This window comes from Oncorhynchus kisutch, linkage group LG9, assembly GCF_002021735.2.
Source record: "Oncorhynchus kisutch isolate 150728-3 linkage group LG9, Okis_V2, whole genome shotgun sequence".
NCBI lineage: Eukaryota > Metazoa > Chordata > Actinopteri > Salmoniformes > Salmonidae > Oncorhynchus > Oncorhynchus kisutch.
In genome coordinates, this window is record NC_034182.2 from 18,970,380 (window position 1) to 18,996,030 (window position 25,651).

At 41.8% G+C, this 25,651-nt stretch overlaps 1 protein-coding gene across 1 annotated transcript in view; it reads left to right on the forward strand.

Annotated features, from left to right (window-relative positions):
* Nucleotides 1–9,677: 9,677 nt before the first annotated feature.
* Nucleotides 9,678–25,651, forward strand: part of shroom4 (shroom family member 4) — an 80,295-nt gene continuing 64,321 nt past the window's right edge. The window contains exon 1 of the mRNA XM_031831342.1: nt 9,678–10,096. Coding sequence (XP_031687202.1) covers nt 9,974–10,096 — 123 coding nt within the window. The 5' untranslated portion in view covers nt 9,678–9,973. The remainder of the gene's footprint in view (nt 10,097–25,651) is intronic.

A 25,651-nucleotide genomic window follows, 5' to 3' on the forward strand; every position in this document is an offset into this window, starting at 1 on the left:
GGGCTGCCAGAGTCACCCGCCTGTCCTGAGCTGCCAGAGTCGCCCGCCTGTCCTGAGCTGCCAGAGTCGCCCGCCTGTCCTGAGGTGCCAGAGTCGCCCGCCTGTCCTGAGCTGCCAGAGTCTCCTTCCTGTCCAGCGCTGCCAGAGTCTCCCGCCTGTCCAGGGTTGCCAGAGTCTCCCGCCTGTCCTGAGCTGCCAGAGTCGCCCACCTGTCCTGAGCTGCCAGAGTCGCCCGCCTGTCCTGAGGTGCCAGAGTCGCCCGCCTGTCCTGAGGTGCCAGAGTCGCCCGCCTGTCCTGAGGTGCCAGAGTCGCCCGCCTGTCCTGAGGTGCCAGAGTCGCCCGCCTGTCCTGAGCTGCCAGAGTCGCCCGCCTGTCCTGAGCTGCCAGAGTCGCCCGCCTGTCCTGAGCTGCCAGAGCCGCCCGTCAGTCAGGAGCTGCCAGAGCCGCCCTTCACTCCTGTGCTGCTGGAATCGCCCTTCACTCCGGCGCTGCCGGAATCACCCTTCACTCCGGCGCTGCTGGAGTCTCCCACCTGTCCGGTGCTGCCGGAATCTCCCGTCCATTCGGGGCCCGCTGCTAGGGTCCCCAGTCCGAGGTTGGCGGCGAGTGTCGCCGCTCTAAAGGCACCACAGAGGCGGGTAAAGAAGCGGGCAAAGACTATGGTGGGGTGGTGTCCACCTCCCGTGCCAGAGCCGCCACCGCGGACAGACGCCCACCCAGACCCTCCCCTATAGGTTCAGGTTTTGCGGCCGGAGTCCGCATCTTTGGGGGTGGTACTGTCACGTTCTGACCTTAGTTCTTTTGTTATGTCTTTGTTTTAGTAGGGTCAGGGCGTGAGTTGGGGTGGGTAGTCTATGTTCCTTTTTCTATGTTATGGTTATGTGTTTGGCCTGGTATGCTTCTCAATCAGAGGCAGGTGTCGTTCGTTGTCTCTGATTTGAGAATCATACTTAGGTAGCCTTTTCCCACCTGTGTTTTGTGGGTGATTATTTTTCCGCGTCAGTGTTTGTTCCACACGGGACTGTTTCGTTCGTTTAGTTTATTCACGTTGTTATTTTGTATTTCAGTGTTCAGGCAAATAAACATCATGAACACGTACCACACCGTGCATTGGTCCGATATTTCCTACTCCTCCTCAGATGAGGAGGACGACGATCGTTACAGCTAGGCCATTACAAATGTAACTGGCTATACTTATTTCACCACTTACCATAATGAGACACAACTTTCAATTCTTGTTATCAAAATATATGTTTGTAAACGTTCCATTAAAAAGTAGCTGTCTATATAGCTGTACCATGATATTTGCATTGCTATTAACTAAACCTCCAATTGGTCCCTACTATTCCACCCGCTAAAAGCCCTCTTCATCCCGAGTTGGGTTGTCATCCCAATGCCCGGCAGACCACCCTCGACCCCCTGTATCCCATAGCCCTGAACCGGCTGGGATCCATCCTTTGAAAAGAGCACACAGTGCCATTTACCGAATTGAAGTAGATCAACTGCCAAATGCATTTCCATCCCCTTCACCTCGATTTGTATTATATATAGCTATGGATCATCCTCTATTGTCCCTAACATATTTTACTCCTTGGCCACAGTTGTGGGATACACACATACACCCACACACACTCAACCCTTTCCCTCCACACAACCATAAGCTCACATTCTCAACAATTGCACCATCCGAGAGCCCAACTCAAGAAAGGTCTTGATTTACAAATGCACTTACAGTTGCAGCTGCATGAGAAGGCCTACAAGACCGCTCAAAAAATGGGCAGAAATTTAGAGATTTTATTAACCATTGTCACATCCTAGATGATGGAGGTCAAATGTACACCTTTTCCTGTATTGACCATATTCCCAAGCATCTCCATGCAGTCAAACTTTGATTTTGTGCCACCAGGGTCACAATAATATACCCCCTCTCTAAATGTCCGAGTGTGACCCCCTCCCCATGGGTTACTGCAGCTAGTGTTGCCAGCACTGCCCCTGCCTGGATGGGGGCACCGCACCGGAATCCCCACCGGCTAGGTACAAGGTCTTCAAGGTTCTCATTAGCAGCTTTGAGAATGCTCTCCCTTTAGGGGGCTTTGGCTTTGCAGGACCAACCCTGCCAAGCAGGCTCAGAATCTTGAGGGGGCAGTGCTGCTTTTGGTCTCTGAACTCATTTTGGCTGCATACAGACCACTTACAGCAAGCACATAAAACAGTTAGGGACTTCTCCTTAGTATCTGGGTCATTCAGGTGGGTGTCTATGGTATAGGGTCGTGGACCGTATTAAAATAGGATCATAAATAAATCATTTGATATTATTTATTTTAAAACTGTAGTTCCCCATGATAGGACAATAAATAAATTAAATGTATAATTTATTTTAAAACTGTTCCACCATGATAGGACAATAAATAAATAAGACGTATAATTAATTATAAAAGTATATCCATCATCTGAACAACATTGAAAGCCCTCTCATACCCCGGCTCACAGCAATACATTGGTTCTGGGAAATGCAACCATTTCATTACTCACTCAACTTTCCCAAACATAACAAATAAAATAAAACATTAACACACCACATCATCCACACATACTGTGCCTTCTGTTTACTTCGTTTTTATCTTCACTCTTGTCACGTTCTGACCTTAGTTCTTTTGTTATGTCTTTGTTTTAGTATTGTCAGGGCGTTAGTCGGGTGGGTTGTCTATGTTTGTTTTTCTATGATTGGGTATTTCTGTGTTTGGCCTGGTATGGTTCTCAGAGGCAGCTGTCAATCGTTGTCCCTGATTGAGAACCATACTTAAGGCAGCCTGTTTTCACCCTTGAGTTGTGGGTGATTATTTTCTGTTGCATGTTTGTATTCTGCACCAGACAGAACGGTTTCGTTCATTCACTTTGTTGTTTTTGTTCAGTGTTCAATTTCTTTATTCAAAATATGGACACTTACCACGCTGCGCATTGGTCCTCACCTTCTTCCACCAACAATGGCCGTTACAACTATGTTGAATTAGTGCTTGTGTGTTCAATGAGTTATATGTTAAGAAAGAAAAGCGATATTTTTTATTGTATTATTACAATCCATAACCGGGCTAGAATTGTGTTTATTTTCCTCATCTGTGAGAACTTTGTATTTTTTTAAATAACCATGGACTAGTCTTTGTGTCTCTGATCAACTGGTTATCAATATATAGTTTATCTTCGAAGAGAGCTACTCGTTTCGCTTTTAATCTATTTTCTTTGAAAATTGGATAAAGAAATTTACGCCGTTCTGCAATTTCCTTCGGAAACTGATCATTCATGCCAAGTTTGGTCCCAGCAAGTCTTTTACCCAGGCTTATTATTGTAAATATATATATATATTTTAAATTTTACCCCGTTTTCTCCCCAATTTCGTGGTATCCAATTGTTTAGTAGCTACTATCTTGTCTCATCGCTACAACTACCGTACGGGCTCGGGAGAGACGAAGGTTGAAAGTCATGCGTCCTCCGATACACAACCCAACCAAGCCACGCTGCTTCTTAACACAGCGCGCATCCAACCCGGAAGCCAGCCGCACCAATGTGTCGGAGGAAACACCGTTCATTTTAGTCTAACTTGCCGATATTGAATATTATGTTTTATCTTAATAATAATATCCCAGTTGCTTTAACCAGCAGAATATCTATTGTCAAAATGAATATATTGCCAATGCTTCCCATTGTTCCCCCTTCTGGCTATTGGAATAAAATTCATAGTGGAGTTTCAAAATCTATATACAGAGGTAAACAATCCTGGATAAAATTAACAAACTTAGAAAAAGTGTCATTGAACACTGTTATGGCTGCAATCACGTTAATGGGATAATTGTCATCAACAACTGCTGAATTGCATAGCGCCACATTCAAACACTATTACTAAAAATATTTATATTCATGAAATCATAAGTGCAATATAGGAAAACACAGCTTAGCCTTTTGTTAATCCACCTGTCGTGTCAGATTTTGAAAATATGCTTTACAGCGAAAAACAATCCAAGCGTTATTGATCGCTCGACAAAACATTATGTACACTTAGCATCAAGTAGCTTGGTCACAAATCAGAAAAGCAATCAAATTAATCGTTTACCTTTGATCTTCGGATGTTTTCACTCAGGTGACTCCCAATTACACAATAAATGTTCCTTTTGTTCCATAAAGATTATTTTTATACCCAAAATACCTCAGTTTGTTTGGCCGTTATGTTCAGAAATCCACAGGAAAGAGTTGCCACGACAACGCAATACAAATTCCAAATAGTTTCCGTAATGTCCACAGAAACATGTCAAACGTTTTTTATAATCAATCCTCAGGTTGTTTTTAAAATATATAATCGATAATATATCAACCGCAACTGTATTTTTCAGTAGGAGAGGGAAAGGCAACGGCTGCCCAAACTCTGTTGCGCGAGCAAAACTCATGCGAACACCTGACGCGATGTTATCTTTCTGGCTCATTTTTCAAAATAAAAGCCTGAAACTGTCTGAAGACTGACACCTTGAGGAAGCGATAGGAAAAGGAATCTGGTTGATATCCCTTTAAATGGAGCAAAGGCAGGCTATGGAACATGGAGTTTTCAAAATAGAAGCCACTTCCTGGTTTGATTTTCCTCAGGGTTTCGCCTGCAATATCAGTTCTGTTATACTCACAGACAATATTTTGACAGTTTTGGATACTTGAGTGTTTTCTATCCAATACTAATAATAATATGCATATATTAGCAACTGAGACTGAGGAGCTGGCTGTTTACTCTGGGCACCTTTTCATCCAAGCTACCCAATACTGCCCCTGCAGCCATAAGAAGTTAATAATGTTTACAAACTGTTTTACCAGTGGCATGTACAGTGCCTTGCGAAAGAATTTGGCCCCCTTGAACTTTGCGACCTTTTGCCACATTTCAGGCTTCAAACATAAAGATATAAAACTGTATTTTTTTGTGAAGAATCAACAACAAGTGGGACCCAATCATGAAGTGGAACGACATTTATTGGATATTTCAAACTTTTTTAACAAATCAAAAACTGAAAAATTGGGCGTGAAAAATTATTCAGCCCCCTTAAGTTAATACTTTGTAGCGCCACCTTTTGCTGCGATTACAGCTGTAAGTCGCTTGGGGTATGTCTCTATCAGTTTTGCACATCGAGAGACCGAATTGTTTTCCCATTCCTCCATGCAAAACAGCTCGAGCTCAGTGAGGTTGGATGGAGAGCATTTGTGAAGAGCAGTTTTCAGTTCTTTCCACAGATTCTCGATTGGATTCAGGTCTGGACTTTGACTTGGCCATTCTAACACCTGGATATGTTTATTTTTGAAACATTCCATTGTAGATTTTGCTTTATGTTTTGGATCATTATCTTGTTGGAAGACAAATCTCCGTCCCAGTCTCAGGTCTTTTGCAGACTCTATCAGGTTTTCTTCCAGAATGGTCCTGTATTTGGCTCCATCCATCTTCCCATCAATTTGAACCATCTTCCCTGTCCCTGCTGAAGAAAAGCAGGCCCAAACCATGATGCTGCCACCACCATGTTTGACAGTGGGGATGGTGTGTTCAGGGTGATGAGCTGTGTTGCTTTTACGCCAAACATAACGTTTTGCATTGTTGCCAAAAAGTTCAATTTTGGTTTCATCTGACCAGAGCACCTTCTTCCACATGTTTGGTGTGTCTTCCAGGTGGCTTGTGGCAAACTTTAAACGACACTTTTTATGGATATCTTTAAGAAATGGCTTTCTTCTTGCCACTCTTCCATAAAGGCCAGATTTGTGCAATATACAACTGATTGTTGTCCTATGGACAGAGTCTCCCACCTCAGATGTAGATCTCTGCAGTTCATCCAGAGTGATCATGGGCCTCTTGGCTGCATCTCTGATCAGTCTTCTCCTTGTATGAGCTGAAAGTTTAGAGGGACGGCCAGGTCTTGGTAGATTTGCAGTGGTCTGATACTCCTTCCATTTCAATATTATCGCTTGCACAGTGCTCCTTGGGATGTTTAAAGCTTGGGAAATCTTTTTGTATCCAAATCCGGCTTTAAACTTCTTCACAACAGTATCTCGGACCTGCCTGGTGTGTTCCTTGTTCTTCATGATGCTCTCTGCGCTTTTAACGGACCTCTGAGACTATCACAGTGCAGGTGCATTTATACGGAGACTTGATTACACAGAGGTGGATTGTATTTATCATCATTAGTCATTTAGGTCAACATTGGATCATTCAGAGATCCTCACTGAACTTCTGGAGAGAGTTTGCTGCACTGAAAGTAAAGGGGCTGAATAATTTTGCACGCCCAATTTTTCAGTTTTTCATTTGTTAAAAAAGTTTGAAATATCCAATAAATGTCGTTCCACTTCATAATTGTGTCCCACTTGTTGTTGATTCTTCACAAAAAAATACAGTTTTATATCTTTATGTTTGAAGCCTGAAATGTGGCAAAAGGTCGCAAAGTTCAAGGGGGCCGAATACTTTCGCAAGGCACTGTATTCATGGAGGCCAAGGGAAGCCAGGCCTCCCCACAAAATGTTCCAAGAAAAAAACATTACATTATTTATCTTTTGTGTCTCTGTGTTTTAATAATTATCCTTCAATTTGCAAGAGGCTGAATGTATCTCACCAGAGAAAGCATCTGAGTGAGCGAAACAGCGCCCCTCTGTATGTGTAGGCCATCTGAGGCAGGCTGGTCATAAAGAATATGACGTTGTTGCTGCCTGTAGCATTGAATGCAAGTGAAGCCAGAAAGCATTTGGCATCCCTTGATAAAAAAGTTATATAATAGTAGCCAATCAGGGTTGAGCTAAACTGAGTGAGCTCAACTGTGAATGGTCCTGGCGCACCAAAAACGTGTCAAGGGAAGCCAGTTTTGAGTTGGCTTCACTCCTATCACAGAGATTTTAATCATTGACAGAAACAACTTGAATTGTTGCATCTCGTTGTGTTGTTCTGCGGTGGCTAGTAGCTAGCTAAAATTGTCCCTTTTCTAAATTAGTCATGGATGGAGATTTGGACTTGTGGATTTACTTAATTCTCCATACTGACCAATGATTATAACAGCAATTCTGACCCAACCATAAAATACATTGTGCCCCTGGACTGAGAGAATGAAAGTTCAATATGTAGCTAGATGTAGAAGGCTAATGTTAACTGGCTACTGAGCAGGCATTTTAGCCAGGTAGCCAAGGACAATAAAAAATTAAAGTGTGTACTGTATGACAGTCATTGACCGTTTCATCAACATGAAAGAGGAGGATGGCATTGGAGTTTCTCTACAAGTAAGGTGAGTCAACATCTTTTTTCTACTTACACACACACACACAATCATATTTAGCTTACGTTGATTAGACTAAATAGTTTTGGTATCTTTTAGCTGTAATAGACTAAGCATAGATGATTTCAGGATGTTGAAGTTGAAATGGTGCTGGAATAGTGGAGGCAGCTCCTGTTTAACTTTGCAACTTGCAATAACTCGTGGTTCTAAATCAATCTTTGTTTAGTAGTCCGAAAAGGTCGGAAACATTGTTTGTTGACCATAATATAGGTCATGTTTGTTAAATGCTACAGTATATGCTTTGTGGACTTCACCGGACAGAGGTTGCTCTCCGGTTATGTGATGAAACAAATGTATACTGGGTCTTATCTTGACCTTAGGCATATCACGGTCGCAAGGCATATGAACTAACAGGTTATAGTTCAAACAATGTAATTATCACAACACATACAGTAGGTTGTAATATGGCTTATTTTCTGGCTTGGCTTCCCAAGTGATTTTACCCACGCACCATTACTGTGTTTTACACACGTCATACGTATATACTGTATTCTAGTTAAGGCTCATCCTATATAACTACTGCTGTGCACACCTTTTCTATTCATATATATTGTCCATGCTGTCTATACACACCATTATATACACAGTTGGAGATAGAAACATATGCATTTCACTGCAGCTGGAGTGTTTACGGAAATATTCTCTCTGTCCCAGCCTTTCTGTCCCCACATGCTTCAAGATGGCCACCATTGTTCCTGTACCCAAGAACGCAAGGTAACTGAACTAAATGACTACCCCGTAGCACTCACTTCTGTCATCATGAATTGCTTTGAGAGACGAGTCAGGGATCATATGACCTCTACCTTACCTGACACCCTAGACTCACTTCAATTTGCTTTCCACAATAGATCCACAAATGATGCCATCGCCCTAACCCTATCCCATCTGGTCATGAGGAACACCTATATAGTAATGCTGTTCATTGACTATAGCTCAGAATTCAATACCATGGTACCCTCCATGCTCATCATTAAGCTCGAGGCCCTGGGTCTGACTCCTGCCCTGTGAAACTGGTTCCTGGACTTCCTGACGGGCAGGCCCCAGGTGGTCAAGGTAGGAAACAACACCTCCACTTTGTTGATCCCCAACACTTGGGTGCGTGCTCAGCCCTCTCCTGTACTCATTGTTCACCCATAACTGCAGGCCATGCATGCCTGCAAATCAATCAGGTTTACAGACCACACAACAGTAGTAGGCCTGATGACCAACAATGATGAGACAGCCTACAGGGAGGTGGTGAGCACTCGGAGTGTGGTGCCAGGAAAATAACCCCTCACTTAATGTCAAGAAAACAAAGGAGCTGACTGTGGACTTCAGGAAACACCCCCCTATCCACATCGACGGGACGGCAGTCTGGAAGGTGGAAAGCTTCAAGTTCCTCGGCATACACATCACTGACAAACTGAAATGGTCCACCCACACAGTGTGGTGAAGAAGGCGCAACAGCCAACAGCACCTTATCTTGGCACCTAAAACCCTCACAAACTTCTACAGGTGCCTCACAATTGAGAGCATCCTGTCGGACTGTATAACCGCCTGGTATGTCAACTGCACCACTCGCACCCGCAGGGCTCTCCAGAGGGTGGTGCGGTCTGCCCAACGCATTACCAGGGGGCAAACTACCTCCAGGACACCTACAGCACCCGATGTCACAGGAAGGCCATAAAGATCATCAAGGAAACAACCACCCGAGCCACTGCCTGTTCTATCATCCAGGAGGCGAGGTCAGAACAGGTGCCATCAGACTGTTAAATAGCCATCACTAGCATATTAGAGGCTGCTGCCTATATACAGACTTGAAATCACTGGCCACTTTAATTATGTTTACATATTTTGTATTTCTCATGTCATATGTATATACCGTATTCTATTCTACTGTATCTTAGTCTATGCCGCTCTGATATTGCTTGTCCATATATTTCTATATTCTTAATTCCATTCCTTTACTTAGATGTGTGTGTGTTTGTTGTGAAATTGTTAGATATTACTGCACTATTGGAGCTAGAAACACAGCATTTTGCTACACTCGCACTCACATAAATACATCTATGTGACCAATAAAATTTGATTTGAACATCTGGAAAATGTGTATGCGACGAATACAATTAGATTAAGATTTTATCTGTTACCACTCATGCTAAATTGTGTAGTGTGTACTCTTTCCTCCCCCTGGGCGCTCTCATTGGACAATCCCTGTTTAAATTCTACCGTGACTATCTATGAATTTCAAACTAGTTTTGAAATTGGGGGACTGGGAAAACTTCTTCCTACTGCGTCAGAAGTTTTAGTTTTGGAAGAATACTAACGTAGCAGGCGTAAAAAGACGCCTGAACAGAGTCCTCACAACTGTTTTTTCAGGGGAAACTGCTGTAGCCCTGAGAACCGGAAACATCCGTTTTCACCACCCCGCGGAGAGTGGAACACTAACGCTACTGCCTGAACTTTTTTTTAGCCCTCCCCCAATCTGTATGTATCACTAATGTCTCTGTTCGATTTGTTGCTTTATTGCAATGGAATGGTAGGACCCATTGCCTAGTAGTGATGGAGACCGAGTTCTAAAACAGCGCAGATAGAAAAGTGACTCCTTTCCACTCCGCTCGGTCGGTTACCGCGAGTATAATAACGTAAACATATATCTAGAATGGAGACTGTTGAGCAGCTCGTGTCGTTTAACCATATCCCAGTCCAGTTAAACGGAGGCACGCCTTGGGGGTTCACGCTGAAAGGAGGTCTCGAGCACGGAGAACCGCTCATCATCACTAAAGTGAGTCGTGATTTGTTTTCAGAACTCTCGCACGCGCTTTGTTGTCGTGGGATACGTTTAAGTTTAGTTTTTACTGTTAGACTGCCCGCCCACAAGGCCAATGCAATGTCCATTTGTTAGGCTACATAATTTGTGGTTTATGACTGTGTGAGAGTAACATGTCCAGTCAGTAGAACTGCATGGTTGGATATTTTGTTTCAACTTCTTTGCCTTTAATTCATCAATGCTCCATCAAAGTCCTTTGAAACTTAGATCATTCTTGTGACTATATAGAAATAAGAATACATAGTATAGCTTGCAGTGGTCACTACTGGGCATTTCCATCTAAAAGGACCCATAAGCACCAACATGTGAAGTGCATAGGAGCATTTCAAATTAGCTGTCAAAGCTGAGTTTTATTTATTTTTACTAAGGTATATAGCTTTTTAAAGCCATTCTCCAAACAAAAAAATAGGAATAAGCAAAGTCATTGATTTCTGGTCAACATCTACCAGAAACAGTCTTACACAGGATTATAAATACATCAAAACACAATCATGTTGTTGAAGTAAAGACCCCTGCCAACTAATATGAACACTTTTATATTTAGTTTTAGAGAAATTATTTGCCTTCTCTATTAAATTGAACAGACATTGCCGTGTAATTCCAATACCAAAAACCCACACTTTTTAAAGATAATTTCTCTCCCTCATGGGGGGATAACGAAAGTTCACATTCACCGAAGTAGCAAGTAAAGGTATTACCTACCAATTTAGTTATAGTGTTTTTACTGATATCAAGTTTGTTTATGAATGTATTAAGTGATTTAAAACCCATAATTCTGTAACTAAATCAGAATTATTGCAATTGAATTACAATGGGAAATCATAGTAGTCATAAACCACAGTTGGGTCACCTGCTACTGTCCTCCCTTCCACTGGCGTACTGTTATGTTCAGCTCAACAAAAAAAGTTTTTTTCTCTCTTTCTATGGTCTGGTGGTCAAAGCCAAGACATGGTCAGTACTCCCTGGCTGGACCAAATCTTGGCCAATCCTAGATGTCTATGTTTCACAAGTTTGTACAGTAAAGAGTACTGTAGAGTTCAGTACAGTAGAGCACACTGGAGTAGAGTACAGTACTGAACATATCTACTTTACTGTACAATATGGAACTCTGCTGTGCTGTACTGTCCAAAGTTGTGAAACACAGACATCTATAATTGTTTCAGATTTGGTCTGGACCAGGCCAACCAAATGTGGTCTTGTTTGGGGGCGGAGCTCATTACAATAATAGCCAGTGTTTACAATTATACCCAAATATGAAAAAGGATATTGCATATGCTACCTTTGTGTACCTATTCAGGATGCATCACCATGAATATAATGATATTCATATCAATAATTATGCATTTCTGTATAGTACAGATCAGGGACCCATAAATCCTGTAGATGGTAGAATGTAGACTGATTAATCGGAATGGCCGATTAATTAGGGCAGATTTCAAGTTTTCATAACAATCGGAAATTGGTATTTTTGGGTGCCGATTTTGCCTATTTATTATTATTTATTTTTTTATATACCTTTATTTAACTAGGCAAGTCAGTTAAGAACACATTCTTATTTTCAATGATGGCCTAGGAACGTTGGGTTAACTGCCTTGTTCAGGGGCAGAATGACAGATTTTCACCTTGTCAGCTCGGGGGTTCCAATCTTGCAACCTTATAGTTAAATTGTCCAACGCTCTAACCACCTGCCTCTCATTGCACTCCACGAGGAGCCTGCCTGTTACGTTAATGCAGTAGAAGCCAAGGTAAGTTGCTAGCTAGGATTAAACTTGTCTTATAAAAAAACTATCAATCAATCATAATCACTAGTTATAACGACACATGGTTGATGATATTACTTGTGTGTCCTGCGTTGCATATAATCGATGCAATGCTAGGGGATGATTTAACAAAAGCGCATTTGCGAAAAAAGCACAATCGTTGGACGACTGTACCTAACCATAAACACCAATGCCTTTCTTAAAATCAATACACAGAAGTATATATTTTTAAACCTGCATATTTAGCTAAAATAAATCCAGGTTAGCAGGCAATATTAACCAGGTGAAATTGTGTCATTTCTCTTGCGTTCATTGCACGCAATGTCAGGGTATAAGCAACAGTTTGGGCAGTCTGGCTCATTTTGAACGAATTTGCCAGAAAGTTACGTAATTATGACATAACATTGAAGGTTGTGCAATGTAACAAGAATATTTACACTTAGGGATGCCACCCATTAGATAAAATACCGAACAGTTCCGTATTTCACTGAAATAATAAACGTTTTGTTTTTGAAATGATAGTTTCCGGATTCGACCATATTAATGACCAAAGGCTTGTATTTCTGTGTGTTATGTTATAATTAAGTCTACGATTTGATCGAGTAGTCTGACTGAGCGATGGTAGGCAGCAGCAGGCTCGTAAGCATTCATTCAAACAGCACTTTCGTGCATTTTGCCAGCAGCTCTTCGCAAGCAGAGCGCTGTTTATGACTTCAAGCCTATCAGCCTAATGGCTGGTGTAACTGATGTGAAATGGCTAGCTAGTTAGCTGGGTGTGCGCTAATAGCGTTTCAAACGTCACTCGCTCTGAGACTTGGAGTAGTTATTCCCCTTGCTCTGCAAGGGCTGCAGCTTTTGTGGAGCGATGGGTAACGCTGCTTTGATGGTGGCTGTTGTCGATGTGTTCCTGGTTCGAGCCCAGGTAGTGGCGAGGAGAGGGACGGAAGCTATACTGTTACACTGGCAATACTATAGTGCCTATAAGAACATCCAACAGTCAAAGGTATATGAAATACAAATGATATAGAGAGAAATAGTCCTATAAATACTATATTAACTACAACCTAAAACCTCTTACCTTGAATATTGTCTCATGTTAAAAGGAACCACCAACTTTCATATGTTCTGAGCAAGGAACTCAAATGTTAGCTTTTTTACATTGAACAAATTGCACTTTTACTTCAACACTTTGTTTTTGCATTATTTAAACCAAATTGAATATGTTTCATTATTTATTTGAGGCTAAATAGATTTTTATTGATGTATTATATTAAGTTAAAATAAGTGTTCATTCAGTATTGTTGTAATTGTCATTATTACAAATACATAAAACAAAAAAAAATCTGCCGATTAATCGGTATCGGCCTATTAGGTCCTCCGATAATCGGTATCGGTATCGGCGTTGAAAAATCATAATCGGTCGACCTCTAGTAGATTGTTACCCATAAATACCGTAAATACGTTACCAGGTGTAAATCCACTTTACTTGCTGTATGTAGCCAACCTCTCTTTCATATTCCCAAAGATTGGAAGCTGCCGCGGTCATCCCCCTCTTGAAAGGGGTGACACTCTAGACCCAAACTGCTGCAAACCTATATCTATCCTACCCTGCCTTTCTAAGGTCTTCGAAAGCCAAGTTAACAAACAGATTACCGACCATTTCGAATCCCACCGTACCTTCTCCGCTATGCAATCTGGTTTCAGAGCTGGTCATGGGTGCACCTCAGCCACGCTCAAGGTTCTAAACGACATCATAACTGCAATCGATAAACATTACTGCGCAGCCAAATTCATCGACCTGGCCAAGGCTTTCGAATCTGTCAATCACCACATTCTTATTGGCAGACTCGACAGCGTTGGTTTCTCAAATGATTACCTCGCCTGGTTTACCAACTACTTCTCTGATAGAGTTCAGTGTGTCAAATCGGAGGGCCTGTAGTCCGGACCTCTGGCAGTCTCTATGGGGTTCCATACATGGGCTGACTCTCTTCTCTGTATACGTCAATGATGTTGCTCTTGCTGCTGGTGATTCTCTGGTACACCTCTACGCAGACGACACCATTCTGTATACTTCTGGCCCCTCTTTGGACAATGTGTTAACTAATCTCCAGACGAGCTTCAATGCCATACAACTCTCCTTCCGTGGCCTCCAACTGCTCTTAAATGCAAGTAAAAACCAAATGCATGCTATTCAACCGATCACTGCCCGCACCTGCTCGCCGGTCAAGCATCACTACTCTGGACGGCTCTGACGTATAATACGTGGACAACTACAAATACCTGGGTGTCTGGTTAGACTGTAAACTCTCCTTCCAGACTCACATTGAGCATCTCTAATCTAGAATCGGCTTCCTATATCGCAACAAAGCATCCTTCACTCATGCTGCCAAACTGACCTACCGATCCTCGACTTTGGTGATGTCATCTATAAAACAGCCTCCAACACTACTCAACAAACTGGATGCAGTCTATCACAGTGCCATCCGTTTTGTCACCAAAGCCCCATACACTACCCACCATTGCGACCTGTACGCTCTCGTTGGTTGGCCCTCGCTTCATACGCGTCACCAAACCCACTGGCTACAGGTTATCTACAAGTCTCTGCTAGGTAAAGCCCCGCCTTATCTCAGCTCACTGGTCACCATAGCGCTCCAGCAGGTATATCTCTCTGGTCACCCCCAAAGCCAATTCCTCCTTTGGTCATCTTTCCTTCCAGTTCTCTGCTGCCAATGACTGGAACGAACTGCAAAAATCTCTGAAACTGGAAACACTTATCTCCCTCACTATCTTTAAGCACCAGCTGTCAGAGCAGCTCACAGATTACTCTACCTGTACATAGCCCATCTATAATTTAGCCCAAACCTCTTCCCCTACTGTATTTATTTATTTTGCTCCTTTGCACCCCATTATTTATATTTCTACTTTAAACATTCTTCCACTGCAAGTCTACCATCCCAGTGTTTTACTTGCTATATTGTATTTACCTTGCCACCATGGCCTTTTTTGTCTTTACCTCCCTTATCTCACCTCATTTGCTCACATTGTATATAGACTTATTTTTCTACTGTATTATTGATTGTATGTTTTGTTTATTCCATGTGTAACTCTGTGTTGTTGTATGTATCGAATTGCTATGCTTTATCTTGGCCAGGTCGCAGTTGCAAATGAGAACTTGTTCTCAACTAGCCTACCTGGTTAAATAAAGGTGAAAAAAATGACAAAAAATGAATATAATTTAAAACTTTTTTTTCCCACATAAAGAATGTTTTCATTTTTTATTAATTAGTATATTGGACTCTAACCATAACATTTGTTGTATTATTTGTTAGATTTTTTTCTGTGGGATAAAACTACAATTGTAACCAGCTTTGTATGGCTTTTTTAAGAAAGGGTGATACATTTTTTTTCCACATATGAGAAGTTGTAATATGCTTGAAGGCAAAAAGGCAATTTTTGAACGAAGGATAAGCCTGCCTTAATAATCTACTGAAGAATACTTTTGGGTTTAAGTATAATGTATGTATGAATGAAGCTTTTAGTGAGGGGTTTAAAGCTTTAATATTTAATAATTTTAGCCCTTCAAACTCCTATTCATTATATAAATAGGCACGTTTTAATTTTGTCTGGCTTAGCATTCCAAATAAAATGAAATATTTTTTACTCATAGGATTTAAAAAAAACGAGTCATCTGAAGTAGGCAGTGCAATTAGTAAGTAAGTGAACTGTGATAGGATCAAAGTGTTAATCAGTGTGAATCCCCCCCCAATAAATAGACAAGTATTTACCTCTCCATGGTTGCAGAATCTTATCAGTTTTTGCTGACTTTATATTGAAATTGTGGTAATTTATATTTTTGAGATGTGAATACCAAGTATGTCTACTTCACTATCTGCCCATTCTATTGGTAAAGTACAAGGTAGTGTAAACAATCCAATACTTAATATGGTACACTTGTCATAATTAGGTTTTATTCCAGAGAGGCTAGAAAAGTGATCAAGTTCTTCAGTGAGACTGTACAGGGATCCAGATTGCGGACTTAAGAAAAAACTAGAGTCATCGGCATACATTGAGACTTGTTTTTATCCTCTGGATTTCTAACCCCTTGACTTTCTTGTTGGATCTCATTTTAATAGCTAGCAATTAAATGGCCATAATACATAGATATGGAGACAACCTGACAGCCTTGTTTTACTCCGCTTAAAAGCTCAATACTTTCTGAGAAGTAACCATTATTTACTATTTTACATCTGGGGTTGCTGTACATAACTTTAACCCATTGTATAAGAGATTAACCTCTCTGGGATATGTGGGACGCTAGCGTCCCATCTGGCCAAAAGCCAGAGAAAATGCAGAGCGCCAAATTAAAATAAATTACTATAAACATCAAACTTTCATGAAATCACACATTAAATCTACACGTGTTGGGAATCCAACCAACATGTCAGATTTCAAAAAGGCGAAAGTCAACGATGCTATTACCTGAGGATAGCACCTCCGTAAACAAAAGAGAGAACATATTTCAACCCTGCAGGCGCGACACAAAACGCAGAAATAGAAATATAAATCATGCCTTACCTTTGACGAGCTTCTTTTGTTGGCACTCCAATATGTCCCATAAACATCACATTTTGTTCGATTAATTCTGTCTATGTATCCAAAATGTCAATTTATTTGGCGCGTTTGATCCAAAAAAACACCGGTTCCAACTTGCGCAACGTGACTACAAAATATCTCAAAAGTTACCTGTAAACATAGCCAAAACATTTCAAACTACTTTTGTAACACAACTTTAGGTATTTTTTAAAGTAAATAATCAATTAAATTGAAGACTGGATGATCTGTGTTCAATATAGGGAGAAAACTAACTGACGCTACCTTTCTGGTCACGCGCCTCTAACAAACAGTACACTTGAAGTTACCCTCGTTTTGAACAGGACTACTTCCTCATTACACAAAGGAAAAACCTCAACCAATTTCTAAACACTGGTGACATCCAGGGGAAGCAGTAGGAACTGCAAGAAGGTCCCTTAGAAATCTGGATTCCCAATGAAAACTCATTGAAAAAAGAAAATCTGAATGTTTTTTCCTCTGGTTTTCGTTATACTCCCAGACATGATTCAAACAGTTTTAGAAACTTCAGTGTTTTCTATCCAAATCTACTATTAATATGCATATCTTATCTTCTGGGGATGAGTAGCAGGCAGTTGAATTTGGTCATGCATTTCATCCGGACTTGAAAATACTGCCCCCTATCACCAAGAAGTTAAGTAAGTAATCCAGACATTTATATATAAATTCTAGTCGTACCTTATCATAGCCTTTTCAAAATCCGCTATGAGGACCAGGCCTGGTATCTTCAATGTTTCATAGTGTTCAATTGTTTTAAGTAATTGTCATATATCCAATATGTCGTCCATGTAAAAAAAACCTTTGATCAGGATGATCAATATCCGGTAAAACCTTTATTTTTTACATTTATTATATGTGCTATGCATTTCGCCAGGATTTTCGCATCACAACATTGAAGAGTAAGAGGCCTCCTAGTTTTTTAAATGTACTTACCACCTGGGTCCTGTTTTAGTAGTAATGAAATCAGACCTACTTGTTGAGTACCTGAAAGTCTACCATTTGTATAAGAGTAATTAAAACATGCTAATAATGGATCTTTGAGTACATCAAAAAAGGTCTGATATACCTCTACTGGTATACCATCATGCCCTGGTGTTTTTCCAGACTGAAAATATTTTATTGCCTCAAAGTTCCTCTTCTGTAAGTTGACCTTCACACAGGTCTTTCTGTAAAAGTGTAAATTTGACATTATTGTTATTAGGAAATAAATCCTTACAGTTAACATCATTCAGTAGAACTGGAGGAGACTGAAAAGAAAACATATGTTTTTCTTTGCCCATGACAAAAATATATTTCTGCCTCCCAGTCATTTTTGTATATGTGTAGAATTTGTTCCTTGTAAACAGTATATATTATGTTCTTTATCTTTTAGCCATGTAAAAATGTATTCTTTTTTTATGATCTGCTAAGCCATTACAATTATAACTTGCTATACTCATTTCCCCACTTACCATAATGGTACCCACATTTCAATTATACTTACCACAACTAATGTTTGTACACTTACCATTTTAAAAAGCACCATGATGATTAAGTGTCCATGTAGCGGTACCATAGGAATTTGCACTGTTAAGCATACTGTAGCTGAAACTTTGTAAACCTCCCAATAGCCCTAATATTCCACCCACTAAAACCCCCCATATCTAGGTCTGTTGTCACTAAGGCCTACAGATCGTCTCCTTGACTCACGACGCACCTTTGCGTCCTAAGGCAAACCCTTGGCCGCCAATTGCTGTTGCCCAGAGGGAAATATGGGAAGTCTGAAGATATGGGATATCTGAAGATGCTTAAGAGAACTAACCAAAACATGGAAAACAGTCAGAAAAGGGAACTTCAGAAATATATCGCAAGACCAGACCTTTTTTGATGTCCATTACATGCAAGACATATTTCATGTAGTCCTCATTATATCCTGTTGTATTCCGACAAAAAAAGGAAGAAGGAAAAAGGAACATAGATTCTAATGACTGCAAGTAAAAATTATTCTTAGGCATCACATCCTGTTGTATCGTGCCATGGCTGTGCCAGAGCCGACTGCAAGCCAACCCCGGGCACTCCCTTATGGGAAGTCATACCCAAGATCAACTCACAATCGACTCTGACACAGCCAACAGCCAAGATCCAGGGTTGTTGCTCTATCACTTCAGCTGTTTTACACCTAGGCTTATATCATTAGGATCAAGAATATAAAAGGTAGCATAAATAGCTTAGAAATATATAATATACCTTTCTCTCGCTTAGAGAAGTGCTTCCGTAAGCCAATTATTGTATTAGTTCTACTGTTAACTTTAATCCCTTTATCCCAGTGTTAACCAGCATGCCACACACTAGAGACAACAACCCTGTTGACAATACCTAATCCATTCATTTACTGGTGTGTATCGGAAGAATAATCATCCTTAACATTTTTTATATTTTTTAAATGTAAAACGGTAATAAAACCAATTATTTTAGGATCATGTAGGCATATTCAGCTCCCTTTCATCCTCGCCGTCCCCTAAATCAAAACCTGATATTTCGCCCAATATAGTCCAAAGTTCCATATTTCCTAAATAGAGAAATGATAAGTTCATCATACCCATTCTGCATTACCATAAGTCCAACCTTTGTTTTAAGTCCACGGTTCCATACTACATTAATAAAACAAATTAATCCATATTTTGACTGTGTAATACGGTGCAAATATGTATCGGGGGCTACTTCAGCAGGAGGTAGCTACATGCCGTGTTGCATTATTCAAGTGTGTTAACTTCTGTGCATCATGGGGCGCTAACACGATGCAGCCCAGACTCCAAGTGCAGGCTAGAAATGAGTAATTGGAGCAGGCACGGTGCGCACAATAATAAGGGGTACGCTGCGCTGTTAGACGGGCTTGATCAGTGAGACACATTTGACAGAAGTACCGAAAGTAACACATTCTAGTACTGAATAGTTTTAAATTTTTCTAGTATTGAAAAGTACAGAGGTTTCAGCATACCGTGCAACACTAGTGTGTGTTGTGCATGTCTTCCAGATTCACACCTCTCTGAGCAAGAGAGGGGGGGGGGGGTATAGAGGAGAATGAAAGGGGTATCCCCCATTCTCTTAGAAAGGGTAGAGCCTCATGTTTTAGTATGAGCTGCATGGTATTTGACTGACCATGTGTCCTTCCTTACTGGTAACACTGTATAATCCTTCATCTCTTACCCTCCTGTGGTATCCTGAGAAAGAGGATGGTCTCTCTTTGTGTGTGTGTGTGTGTGTGATTCTACTATAATCCTATTGGTTAGGGGTTAAATGACACTGGTTACATCTGATAGAAGCCAATTCTTTGCTAAACCTGCTAGCTAACTGGCTACACAAAACCCGTATGGAGTGGCATCAGACATAGGAGTCACCAATGTGTGTGTTATTATTAGGAATACAGAAAGTACATAATGTCTGTGGCTATGATTGTGGTGTACTGTTGTCATTTGTTAATGTCTACTCCTGCTGCTTCTAAGAACTTGTAGTCATGACTGGAGATAGAGATGGGAACATTTAATCTCTATCTTTCCATCTCTGAACCCCCTAAGCTGTTTCTACTAGGTCTGTAAGCTTGCCACATTAAAACACTGTATAATAGAGGTTGGAAGGCCAGTTCTGGGGATACTGTTGTATTTGTCCTACTCTGGCTCCAGATGTAAGGATGTTTTATCTATTTAATCTATCTTATCTATATAGTCTTATTTAGCATCTTATGACTTTGCTTATTTGTGAAAATCTAGGCTGATGCAGTGTTTTAAGTCTTTATTATGGGCCTAATAGACTAGAGAACCACATGGAACGCTTTTGTTTGATGTTACCGTCGTAGATAACCCAATGTTAATGGTTGTAAAATTTGTACCGGTTGTAACATTGCGCTGCTTTATGCATTAACTCACTGAGAATGTCTTTACTAGTCGCCCCAAATCAATATTTTACAAGTTGCTATAAGAGGACAAGTGTCAAAGGGATACCTTTTTAATTTTGGCAATGATGCCCTTTATCTTCTTCCCCAGAGTCACATTAGCTTGCGGATACCATTTTTATGTGTCTGTGTCCAGGAAGTTAGAGGTAGTTTCGCAGCCGAAAAATACACTGGTACAAAGAAACTGACAATAACTTCTTTGTGCTGTATATCATGCATTCTATAATTCGCTCTGTCCGTTCCTTCACCCCTTTCCTGACTCGTTCTCGTGCTCTGGTGTTACTGGTACCACAGGATGCAATACACACACACACACGGTGTTACTGGTACCTCCGGGTGAAATAGTCATACTTTTCCTTCCCTCCTCTACTTTAAATGGAACAGTGGATCTAGTGAATAGGAACCAATGTTTTCAGGAACAGTTGGGAATTGGGGAATTTACAGTGGAGTAAACACACACACACACACACACACACCCCTCTCTGTCACACACTCCTACATAACACATCCTGAAGTTTTGGCCAGTGTTTGAACGTGTCCATTAGAGAAACCACACCAAAGGACCTTATCTTCCCAAGGAGAGAGGGAGAGGAGGAGGGAGGGGAAAATAGGGGGAGGGGAAGGTTTTGGTGAAGTGGGCAAGGTCGTTTCAGCCTACAGGGAGGTGGAGGGAGCCCTGGCGGAATGGTGCCAGGAAAATAACCTTTCAACGTCAACAAAATGAAGGAGCAGGATCGTAGACTACAGGAGACAGCATAGAGAGCACGCCCCCATCCACATCGACGGGCCGCAGTGGTACGGGTCAAAAGCTTTAAGTTCCGCTGCGTGCACCTCACTGAGGACCTGATATGGTCCCTTCACGCCAAATAAATTTGGCCCCTAGTCCCTCACAAACTTCTACAGATCAAATCAAACTTTATTTGTCACATGCATCGAATACAACAAGTGTAGACTTTACCGTGAAATGCTTACTTACGAGCCCTCAACCAACATTGCAGTTCAAGAATATTTTTTTTACCAAGTAGGCAAAAATAAAAAGTAACACAATAAGAATAACAATAACGAGGCTATATACAGGGGGTACTGAGTCAGTGTGCAGGGGTACAGGCCAGTTGAGGTAATCTACAAATGTAGGTGGGGGCGAAGTGACTATGCATAGGTAATAAACAAACAGCGAGTATCAGCAGTGTACAAGGAGAGGGGGGGGGGGGGGGGGTGTCAATGTAAATTGTCCGGTGTCGGTTTTTATGACTTGTTCAGCAGTCGAATGACTTGGGGGTAGAAGCTGTTGAGGAGCATTTTGGTCCTAGACTTTGTGCTCTGTTACCGCTTGCCGTGCAGTAGCAGAGAAAACGGTCTTTAACCTGGGTGACTGGAGTCTCTGACAATTTTATGGGCTTTCCCCTGACACTGCCTATTATATAGGTCCTGGGTGGCAGGAAGTTCACACTACCCTCTGTAACACCTTATGGTCAGATGCCGAGCAGTTGCCATACCAGGCGGTGATGCAACTGGTCAGGATGCTCTCGATTGTGCAGCTGTAGAACCTTTTGAGGATCCGGGGGCCCATGCCAAATCTTTTCAGTCTCCTGAGGGGGGAAAAGGTTTTGCTGTGCCCTCTTCACTATCTTGGTATGTTTGGACCATAGTAGGCCGTTGGTGATGTGGACACCAAGGAACTTGAAACTCTCGAACTGCTCCATTACAGCCCCGTCGATGTTAATGGGGCCTGTTCAGCCCACCTTTTCCTGTAGGCCACGATCAGCTCCTTTGTATTGCTCTCATTGAGGGAGAGGTTGTTGTCCTGGCACCACACTGCCAGTTTTCTGACCACCTCTCTATAGGCTCTCACACCATTGTCGCTGATCAGGCCTACCACTGTTGTGTCATCTGCAAACTTAAATGATGGTGTTGGAGTCGTGTTTGGCCACGCAGTCATGGGTGAACAGGGAATACAGGAGGGGACTAAGTACACACCCCTGAGGGGCCCCAGTGTTGAGGATCAGCATGGCGGACGTTTTGTTGCCTACTCTTGCCATCTGGGTGCAGCCCGTCAGGAAGTCCAGGATCCAGTTGCAGAGGGAGATGTTTAGTTCCAGGTTCCTTAGCTTATTGATGAGCTTTGAGGGCACTATGGTGTTGAATGCTGAGCTGTAGTCAATGAATAGCATTCTCACATAGATGTTCCTTTTGTCCAGGTGAGAAACAGCGGTGTGGAGTGTGATTGAGATTGGTCATCTGTGGATCTGTTGGGGCGGTAAGCGAGTTGGAGTTGGTCTAGGGTGTCCGGGAGGATGCTTTTGATGTTAGCCATGACCAGCCTTTCTAAGCACTTCATGGCTACCAATGTGAGTACCCCGGGGCGGTAATCATTTAGGCAGGTTACCTTCACTTCCTTTGGGCACAGGGACTATGGTGGTCTGCTTGAAACATGTAGGTATTACAGACTCGGTCAGGGAGAGGTTGAAGAAGACGCTTGACAGTTGGTCCGCGCATCCTTTGAGTACACGTCCTGGTAATCTGTCTGACCCAGCGGCTTTGTGAATGTTGACCTGTTTAAAGGCTTTGTTCACATCGTCTACCAAGAGCGTTATCACACAAACAGCTGGTGCTCTCACGCATGCTTCAGTTTTGCTTGCCTCAAGCGAGCATAAAAGGCATTTAGCTCGTCTGGTAGGCTCACGTCACTGGGCAGCTCGCATCTGGGTTTCCCTTTGTAGTCCGTAATAGTTTTCAAGCCCTGCCTTATCCGACGAGCGTCAGAGCTGGTTTAGATTCAATATCAATCCTGTATTGACGTTTTGCTTGTTTGATGGTTTGTCTGAGGGCAAAGCAGGATTTCTTATAAGCATCCGGATTAGTTTCCCACTCCTTGAAAGCAGCAGCTCTAGCTTGATGTGGATGTTGCCTGAAATCCATGGCTTCTGGATATGTACGTACAGTCACTGTGGGGACAACGTAATCAATGCACTTATTGATGAAGCCGATGACTGAGGTGGTGTATTCCTCAATGCCATTGGATGAATCCCGGAACATATTCCAGTCTGTGCTAGCAAAACAGAAGCGCTGCTTCTGGGTGAGCATTTTCTTCTTTACTTATGGCCTTATCGAGTTGGTTGAGAGCGGTCTTAGTGGCAGCTTCGCTTTGTGGTGGTAAATGGACGGCTACGAATAATACAGATGAGAACTCTCTTGGTAGATAGTGTGGTCGACAGCTTATCATAAGGTACTCTACCTCAGGCGAGCAATACCTCGAGACTTCTTTAATATTAGTCATCACGCACCAGCTGTTATTGCCAAAAAAACAACCCCACCCTTCGTCTTACCAGAGGTAGCATCTCTGTTCTGCCGGTTCATGGAAAATCTGTTTCTTCATTCAGCCTCGTCTCTGTAAAACATAAGATGTTAGTATTTAATGTCCCGTTGGTAAGATAATCTTAAAATGACCTATTATTTTCGAACAATTTCACGTTTGCAAGGAGAATTGAAGGCATTGGGAGTTTACTTGCTCGCCTCCGGCTTCTTAGAAGGATCCCCGTTCTGCGTCCCCTTTTCTGGCGTCTTTTCTTCATGCAAAACGTGTGGATCTGGGCCTGTTCCAGTGGAAGCAAGATTTCCTTCTCGTTGGACTTGTTAAAGGAAAACGTTTCTTCCAGTCTGGGTTAGTAGAAGTTCTTTTTGGTCATAAGAGACGGCAGCAGCAACATTATGTACACAATACGTTTAAAAAAAAATTCGCAATTGCTTGGGAGAATGTAAAACGTCAGCCATGTTCTTCGACGCCCTTTAACATGCACCATCGAGAGCATTCTGTCAGGCTGTATCATCTCCTGGTACAGCAACTGCACCACCTGCAACCGCAGGGCTCTCTAGAGGGTGGTGCGGTCAGCACAACTGCCTGACCTCCAGTAATTCTACAGCACCTGGGAGGGCCAAGAAGATCATCAAGGACTTCAGCCACCTGAGCCACGAGCTGTTGCAGGTCTCAAAGCTGAGAGAAAAGCTTTTTATCAGTCTCTCGATCTCCAGGTCATCAGACTGTTAAACCGTCCGTAGGGCAGTAGTCTCTATGTACATAGTCATTGAACACTGGTCACTTTTTATTTATTTATCTGTGCTCCAGTATTCTCTTAGGGAGTTCATCCCCATGAGAAGGACTGTCACCAGGAAGGTATACATTTCACTAATTGTGGTTGCCCCCTCCCCCCCCCCCACTGCTGGCTCTCTTCTGTAGCTCCAATGCATAGCTATTGGTCTCTACTATGTCTCCCACCAGCTCCTCTGTCGGAAACATCTTGAAGCACTCTGCCTCAGATGGAAATGGCAAGGAGCATCCAGACTGGGACTCATCAAAGCAAACAGCAGGGCCAGGAGGGGTGAAATGGCTGGCAGTTTTCCAGCTACCACAGAACATTTTGCATTTGTGAGTTGTCTCATTTTGAAAGACATTGCTAATCCTACAGTTTAGCTCACTAGCTACATACATAAACAACAACACTGAATGGCTCAGAGTGGAAGTGAGAGGTTACATGATTGACTGCCTGCATGTGCCATTTGTATCAATAAATCACTATCAGAAAATATTTTGTGTGGTAATTATTGAAATATATACTGTTTTATTCACATGTTTTTCAAGTACCAGTGATAAATCATGCATTCCTAATCATCGTCGGATTACTTTCGATTTCTAGGAAGTGTTTTACTCAATTATTTTGATCAATGGTGAGCTCACCTGTGCTGATTAATTATAAATAATAATTGCTATTAGCTAATTCATATTGTAGTTTATGTCAGCCGAGAGTTATAAAATAGGACCTAGAACCGCTTGTTTTGCGTCAATCTTTCCTCAGTTAGCGCTAGGACAAATGTAGCCTACATTTTTCCGGTTTGAATGATTGTGTTATGCTGTCTCTACTTCTGTGAATGTCTGGACATTGCATCCAAAAATAAACTGCTCATATTCTAGACATAACTTTGTAAGGACTGTTTGTGTAAATAGTTTCTGAAAAAAGTGTGGCTAGCTCAAATGCACATTGTAGCATCATTCGAAACGGTCCTTTCTAAATAAGCGTTCTAATCACACGGGTGTGATCGTATGCTTCAGGGAACACTCTAGAACGATCACACCCGTGTGATGGTATGTGTGAAATGGTTAATTTAATACATTTAAAATGCAGGTTTTAATCAAACAAA